The 8150-nt window shown below is 55.3% G+C and overlaps 1 protein-coding gene across 1 annotated transcript in view; it reads left to right on the forward strand.

Annotated features, from left to right (window-relative positions):
* Nucleotides 1-4060: 4060 nt before the first annotated feature.
* The window catches only part of LOC104494507 (protein kinase C beta type), a gene marked incomplete at its 5' end in the record, with an annotated part of 28317 nt that continues 24227 nt past the window's right edge, over nucleotides 4061-8150 (forward strand). Inside the window, 3 exons of the mRNA XM_010137359.1 lie at nucleotides 4061-4234; nucleotides 6943-7034; nucleotides 7724-7786. Coding sequence (XP_010135661.1) covers nucleotides 4061-4234; nucleotides 6943-7034; nucleotides 7724-7786 — 329 coding nt within the window. The remainder of the gene's footprint in view (nucleotides 4235-6942; nucleotides 7035-7723; nucleotides 7787-8150) is intronic.

The following is an 8150-nucleotide window of genomic DNA, read 5'->3' on the forward strand; positions in this document are numbered from 1 at the left end:
AAAAAGCAAGCAGTCTCCTTTCCAGAGAGTGAGCTGGCAGATGGAGTCCCCCCAGAGCCAGGCAGCACAGTTTAGGGGGTGGAAAAGTTCTGTGGTTTGGAAAAGAGCTCAGGGCTGGGGGGTCAGGGGTGCATGGTCCCTGCTGGGCACGTTCAGCCCCAGGGTGGCCCTCGGAGCTCCTTGGTGGTTGTGGGGCTTCTTGGGGCCCCTCGGAGTACCCCGGAAGTGGGGCTTCTTGGGGACCATCGGAGTCCCCAGGAGCTGTAGCTGGTGGCAGCCCTCGGCTGGGCTGGCACAGGGAAGGCAGACGTTCCTGACTGAAGAAGGCAGCACTTGGCACAGCCCACCCTGGGTTTGCTTCACTGTAATATAAATAGAGGAAAGTTAAATTACGTGGCTTGCTCATATTTTTGCAGCTAATCAATCTATCATGCTATCAAGCTGTCAGTCTTTTCTGGGGGTTTTATGGTGTTTTTCTGAGCAGGGTTGGTTCTTTTCCCTCTGCAGTTATGGATTACGGTGAGATGGGAGACAGTTTGTCTGTCCTGTGATAATCTTGAGGCTGGGAAATGCTTTCCTCTCTTGCTATGCACCGCAGGAGAGGGGCTGGCAGCTGGCACACGCGGGCAGGGAGTTGCTCTCTGACTTGCAGAGTTGTGCTCCAGGCACGTGGTGAGGTTTGGGTGCAGGCTCCCTCCCTCGCCAACACGCATCTCGCGCACAGCTCTGTGCAGGCGTGATCAAACGCGCCGGGCGCGTTCACTGCTGTGAATCTATTTCCAGTGCAGTGGGTCCCAGTCTTTCTCTCGGCCGTTATCAGCTGTTGCTGAAGCCCGCTTGTGGGTGGCCATCCTCCTCTTGAGACGATCTGAGCTGCACCGGTGCTGCAGTCACCATAGGGATTGCGATGCCAACATGCCGGAGCCAGCTCTGAGCCAGCCCCTGGCACACCGGGAGCGCCGGGCTCGGAGCGGGGTCCTCTGTGCAGCTGGACGGGCTGCGGCTCCGTGCTGTGAGCTGTCGCCTGGCACTGCACCACCGAACTGCTGCAGGCAGGGTCAGAGGGACAATTTCGGAGATGGTCGCGTGAGCCCCACGGGCCATCTCCTCATGCCTGTGCTCGCTTTGTGCCTGGCACTCGGGGGCAGGAGGTATGTTCTCCACTGGCCGTAGACCAGAGCCTGCGATCTCTTCTGCATATGCAAATCCCCAGCGATACAGCTTCCCAAACTGCGCTAGAGCCGCTCGCTCTGCCAGCCCAGATGTGAGACACATCAGGAGCATGTGGTTTTCAGCAGCCCTCTGCGCTCACCCAGCTGCACGCTCTCGCTCTTGGGCTCTGCACTGTGGCTGCCGAGTCCTTTTGCCTTTCACACCTCGGCAAAGCTGGGCTGGCTCAGCCGTGGCCGGGGATTGCCGTGTCCCCGGGAAGCTCTTGCATGAAACGTTTGCAGTCCATATTTGCCCGAGGGCGATTTTTTCACTTACTGTGGGACACACAGCGCTGCCAAGACTGAGGGTGCTGGGGTGGCAGTAGCCACGTCCCTGGCCCGGTGGGAATCACACACCGACATCTCAGTGGCACACACCGCTCACCCTGCGGTTTCCTCCAGTGCAGGACGGGCTCCCATCGCCCAGGCAGAGCTGTCTCCTGCAGCCAGTGCCTGTTCTCCAGCACCTCGTTTTACCTTTGCATTTACTGGTGTGTGTCCCCAGGGAAGGCTGCCGGGGTGGTTATCCCCAAACACACAAGGTGCTCTCCCTGAGAGTCTCCAAGGACAGTGTCTGGATGCTTTCCCTGCCTGGCCCTGCGCTCTCTCTGCTTCTGAAGGGGCTCCTGCTGCCACCCCGCACCCCAATGCGGTCCCCTCGGGCTGGTAGCTGGTGCCAGGCTCAGAGGTTCCCTGGTTTAGATTCTTTTTCTCTGAAGGGGTTATGGCTAGCAAGGTGGGCTGATATTACTGATATGGCATATAATGCGCTTACTGCCTGGGAACAGGCTTCGTCTTGCCACTATCGTGTTCTTGGAGCAGTCACTTCTTTTTCCACCGCCAAAGCTCATCTGCTTTTATCACTTCCAAATCAGCCCCATTTTTTAGCACCGCTGCGTGGTGACTTGTAAACCTCAACTCACTTAAAAATGGTGAAGATAAATGGGGGCAATGAACTGAAATGTTTGGTCTGTGCAGAACCACAAGGGAGGGCAGAGGGTCGGGCTCCTCATGAAGCCACGGTGCCTACTGCCCTGTCTCCTGTCCGGCGGCTGCAGGCCGGGCTCTGGTCTGTCTGTCCGTGCCCCTGGGCACTCCTGAGCATGCCAGCTCAGAGCAAAGGGCTGCTGCAAAACACCTCAGGGAGCCGCTAGTGGAAGAGGATGGAGCACACAGATCTGGCTCCAGTGGCTGCGCCTTGCTGGGCTGCATCACACAGCACGCTGAGCTGCTCCGGGTTCTCACCTTTCTTCAAACGTCAGCGAGAAAATACATCAGTGACGGGAGTCACTGGGGCTGTCGGTGTGCTCCTCAGCCCCGCCGACGGGCGAGGGCAGCCTGTGGCCGCTGCAATTCCGGCCCCGCTGATGAAAATGTAAATGTCAGTGGCTTCTCCAAAGCACTTGGCGCTGAGGAGCCCCGATGCCTTTCCCAGCTAATCCTGACAAGGCGCGTGTCAAGGACAGCCAGCTCTCCCGGGCCCCAGCCAAGCGCCTGCAACGAGCCAGACCACGTGCTTGCAGAAAGTACTCTTCCCCATTATCCTGGTGTTTTCACTCAAATAAGTGGGTGGGCACTGAAGACCTCAGTCCTTGGCCGTGTCCCCTGCCTTGTCCTCAGGCCATGTCCCCTGCCCTGCCACCCTGTGTCTGCCTGGAGCTGACAAGAGGGTTAGTTCTGCTCTCCTTGGTGTCTCGAAAGTCATCTGAGACCCGCTCGTGTTCCCTCTGCTGCAGCCCAAAATGCGTTTCGGTTCCGCCTGGTTGACGCTGACTCCCATAATTTGTTTTCTAAACATCCCAACTCCTGTTCCTGAGGAGGCTGGAGGATTTCTGCAGACTCCTTCAAACAGAAAGCAATTCATTTCCACTAAGAACTTGAATCTCTCGTGATGAGAGTGTGCGAGGAGGAAAAGGGGAAGCAGAGTCCGTTGACTTTGCGGGCAGCTCGAGGAGCAGCTTACGCCGATGAAGCGTGGTGGAGCGGTCTGAGGAGCCTCACTGGGGCTGATGGGATTAGGAGGGAAATTGGCACCAGCAGAAGCAGCGCATTCCATGTGTTGGAATAAGTACACCTGCAAATGGGTGACACTGCTGTGAACTGGGAGCTCAGGCAGACTCTTCTGGGTGAGAGGAGCTTTGGCTGGTGATGGACCAGCACGGAACTGTGTTTTGATCACTGTGCGTTGTGGAGCAGGTGTGAGGCAGAGAAAATCTTGCTGTGTGTTTCTTACTACTGGCTATACACTGACTCTTCTCCACTTCATAATTCAATGGACTCTCTATTCCTACTCTTGACGCGTTCTGCCGGCACCCTGAGGGTGCCGAACTGGGCCCGACACAGGGGTGGGAGGCGATGCAGGTTTATCTGTGGCTCCCCTCGCACTGGGTTCTTCGAGGCGATTCGGTGGTGAGGAGGGAGATGGACTTGTTAGACATAGGGCTCCTAAATACTTGGAAATACCTCTGGTGGCTTCCTGCGTCGCTTGGCACCTGAACCCCTTTCTGGGGTTCCGTGGAGCCGCAGGCTGATCCAGCGGCTGGTACTTTTTAAACGTGGACAGGGGTGGGAGGCGATGCAGGTTTATCTGTGGCTCCCCTCGCACTGGGTTCTTCGAGGCGATTCGGTGGTGAGGAGGGAGATGGACTTGTTAGACATAGGGCTCCTAAATACTTGGAAATACCTCTGGTGGCTTCCTGCGTCGCTTGGCACCTGACCCCCTTTCTGGGGTTCCGTGGAGCCGCAGGCTGATCAAGCGGCTGTTATTTTTAACCGTTGGCTGTGGCAAGCTGGAAGCGTTGCAGACCCATGCGTTCCTTTATCCAGCGTGTGTCCTCTCCCTTGTGCAGGTGATGCTGGCGGAGAGGAAGGGCACGGATGAGCTCTACGCTGTGAAGATCTTGAAGAAGGACGTTGTTATCCAGGACGATGACGTGGAGTGCACGATGGTTGAGAAACGCGTCCTGGCTCTCTCCGGGAAGCCTCCGTTCCTCACCCAGCTCCACTCCTGCTTTCAGACGATGGTAAGTGCCGGTGCCACAGCCTGTCCCTGGAAAAAGGGGACCCTGCACATCGAGCGGGGGGAGTCTGACACCTTGCTCAACAGATTTTAGTCCCTTGGCTTCACTAGTGAGTTTCTGGAAACCCAGTGTCACCAGTTAGCCAGGACCAGTGCCTTTCAGGGTGGCTGCCTGGGATGTGTGGATGGAGCTGTAGGGACTTCTGCCTGTCATGCATTTCAGCTCCTCTAAATCAAACCTTCTCTTTATTTGCGTTTCTTTCCTGGATAGACGTCACTACACTCACCAAAGCAGCCACGTGTTTTCTGCCTCGGCAACCTCACAACTTGTCCAGTTTGCTTGTAAAGGGCCCCATGAACAAAAAGTGTGTTGAACTAGAGGCTTCTGTACAATAGCTGCACCCCTGAGATGTTTTCATCAGGGGGTTGTTGGTGGCCTTAGACATGATTTCCCAGCCCTCCCAGGTGCCCCCCCAGCCCCCAGGATTCGTTCCCATGGTCAACAACCTGAGTGGAGTGTGAAACTCAGAACAGAGCACAGGAAATTTAATTTGAAATGGGCACACAGCTGGGTTTGTACAGATCAGAGGTGGGGAGGGACAGTGGGGAAGGGGACAGGGCACCTCTAAGGCAATCTCTGCCCAGCTGTTGAGCAACGTGTGGTGAATGAAAACATCCAGGTACGTGTCAGCAGGAGCAGGGAGGGGGAATCAGCAGAGTCCTTTAGAGCGATGACAATGCTATCCAGGGGGATTACATTTTAATATTATCCCAGAAATTTCATTTACCAAACACATTCAGTGTATTTAAAGCCTGTGGACGGGCTTTGCAGCACAGTAATCAGAATGTGGCAGGAGAAGCTATTTCACACAGCATCTCTCTGGCATCTGAAGTGAGTCAGTGCAGGATTATTCCTGGCAGACCTCTAGTAGCTTAATAGTAATCGTATTTGTAATGTAATCAAAATGTATAGCAGGGTGTATTATCAAATGCTGGCACAAAGCACTTTGATTTCTGGGAGCACAGTCCAGAGCCCGCTTCTCAGCCGGGGCTGTGAGTTCAGCGGCTGCTGGGAGAGAGAGAAGCCCTAAATCTGCGTTTTAAAGCAAAAGTGAAGATGAGCAGTGAGACAGCTCCTGCCTGTGGCTGAAGCCCCGTGCTGGCCTGGCTATGGGTCCTGGGGTGCTCTGCTCCAAAAAGACCCTGGGTCAGAGCCTGGCCTCCTGGGATGGGGGCGAGCCGGTGTCCCTGGGTGAGCCGTGCCTTCGCTGGTGACCTCCCTTCCCTCTGGGGCTCTGATGCTGTGCCCTTTGCTGCTGTGATGCTGAACAATGATAAATACAGGGTGGATGGGGAGCTCGGCTGTTGTCCTGGCTCTGACTCGTGTTCACAGTTGGGGGGTCGGGCAGGAGATGGACCTGAGCAGAGAATTTGGGGAAGGGTGTTGGAAGGAGCCTTGGGAGTTGTGTCTAAACTGCCCAAGGAAGGGGTGTATTTTATCAGCTCCATGCACGTCTCTGCAGGGGTATTTACATCTCTGCAACTTGCTGTTGCTCAGTGAGTTGAGATGCTCCAGACTTGGACAGATCCTGTCTTTTTCCACCGTAGACAGGAGCCAGGGCAGCTTTCCGCATCCATCCCTCTCTTCCAGCCCGCAGCCTGGCCAGCCATCTGGCTGCTTTATTCAGGGCATTTTTTTCTCTGAAGCACCAGCATTCTCTTCTCCACCCAAATGAGGAAAGCTCAAATCCTGCTTTTAGAGCTCAGCTGGCTGTTTCAAGAGACCGTCTTTTTAATATTCTTCCTTCTTGAAGCTGATCGATATATTCAGGAAGCAGCTGTGAATGAGTGCAATATTGCTTTGCTCTCCAGTTACTGCCAGAAGGTGCCTGGCGTGGCAGGGGCTGCTGAAGGTGACTTTGCCTGCCCCGTGCCTTGCTGCTGGGCTGGATTGGTGCTGGGCAGAGGCAGTCAGTCACGGAGGGGATGCTCCAAAACCCCCTGTCATCTGATAGGCCAAAAGCTCTTCTCTGTCCCGCCAGTGCCACATGTTTTACCTAGCCTGATCGCCCCTTCGGTACCTGCCCGGCTCTCAGGGTGGGCTGTGCTGGGGAGGAGAGGCTGATTACCCTGTTATTACCATAATGCTCATATTTGCATATCCTCTGGGCTCGACCCAGCAGCTGCTCCTGGGGAGAGGGCGAGACCGGAGAGCTGGGGCTGTCGCACAGCTCTCCTTGGGCTTGGCCAAGAACTGGTCGCTGCCTGCGCACAGAGGCTGGTCGCCATCGGAACTGCTCCCGTCTCTGCACATCTCTTAATTGACACCGTGCGGTGCCTGGGTGGTGCCAGCAAGGACCCGCCTGATCAAACACCCTGCAAAATGGCTTCAGGGAAGAAGGAGAGCAAATGTATTAATGGGAAGTGAAAAACCTCTGGTTTAGGAATTCCTCCACTTGCCTTCTCCATCGGACTGATCTGCAAAGGTGCAGAGCTTGAGTCCAGAGCATTGCAAAGGGATTGGTACATCTGTCTGAGGGACTCGGTGTGAGCACGAGATCCACCTGCACCCCCGGGGAGGGAAATGGTGATAATCAGATTGCCAGGAAAAGTACAGACTGGAGCTGCCAGCTGCCTCAGTCTGTAGTTCTGACCCCTGCAGATTTCCTGCTCTAATAATTCTGCTGCTAATTGTTTGCTTCCTTCCTTTAGGATCGCTTGTATTTTGTGATGGAATACGTGAATGGTGGGGACTTGATGTACCAGATCCAGCAGGTTGGCAGGTTTAAAGAGCCACACGCTGTGTAAGTTCAGTAGCCCTAGTTGGGCACCTTCGGGGTAGGTATGTGATGTACCTGGGTCGTAGAGCTGGAAATATAGTCCAAGCTACAGGCTTGCCAGCACGCCCCTGTCCTGCCCCATGCCCTTCCACAGGGTGTAAGAGGGATGTTGGGTCTTCAACTCCTCTACTGGGGTTGCCAACTCAAATGTTAACTGGTGGCTTTTGTCCCTTGCTCCCTGTAGTCTGGACGGAGCAGAATGTGAGAGCCTCCATGTGCTTCAATAAACCCACAGCGAGCAGAGCGCCGGTGGGTTTGAACTGGTGTTTTGGACTCTGGCAGAGTCCTCTGAGATCCGGAATATTCTGTAAAGCATGTGGCAGCAGTGCATGTTGTCTCCTCATCCTCCCCGAGATGACAGAGGGCTTTTCAAGCCGCATCACCAGCACGCGGTAATGAACAGCCGGAGATCCCAGCTCTCGCTTCACGAGGATTTGCGTAACGAGAGGAGATGGCCCCCTGCTAGCCCACAGCAACCTGACAGCATTGCAGAGGGTGGGCTCTGTCCTTCTCGTGTGATACGTCGTGTTGTGGCTGTCGGTGTCCTGTGGCCAGGCAGCCCCGATGTGTTTCATTTATGCGATGGGATTTGTAAAGTTTTCATTTCCATTCATCTCCTCTAATTACCAGTCTTTTTAAATTTTTCATTTCAGATTCTACGCAGCAGAAATAGCCATCGGCCTCTTCTTCCTGCAGAGCAAAGGCATCATTTATCGGTAGGTGAGCAAGCTCCTCCGTCCCCTCTTTCCCCAGACCTGCAGCCAGAGCAGTGGAACGACTGGGATGCTCCGCAGGGCTCCCGCAGCCCTGCTCTGCCACACGCAGCCACCAGCCGTGGGGCTCTGCCCTGCTAGAGCCTCAGCAGGGCTCTGGCAGCTGCCCACCAGCTACGCAAACCCAGGACGGAGCTGGGAGCCTTGTAGGGTTGCTGGGTTTTGAGGTCTTGTCTTTGCGTTCTGTGGGAAGCACCTTCGGTTCCTCACTTGCCTCTGTTTCATGCACGTCTCTCCAGTTGCCACAGATGCTCGCTGGCAGCAGGGACCAGTTCTGAGCCCCGTACGTTGCCGCAGGGCACTCTTT

Source organism: Buceros rhinoceros, unplaced genomic scaffold, assembly GCF_000710305.1.
Source record: "Buceros rhinoceros silvestris isolate BGI_N320 unplaced genomic scaffold, ASM71030v1 scaffold15260, whole genome shotgun sequence".
Taxonomy (NCBI): domain Eukaryota; kingdom Metazoa; phylum Chordata; class Aves; order Bucerotiformes; family Bucerotidae; genus Buceros; species Buceros rhinoceros.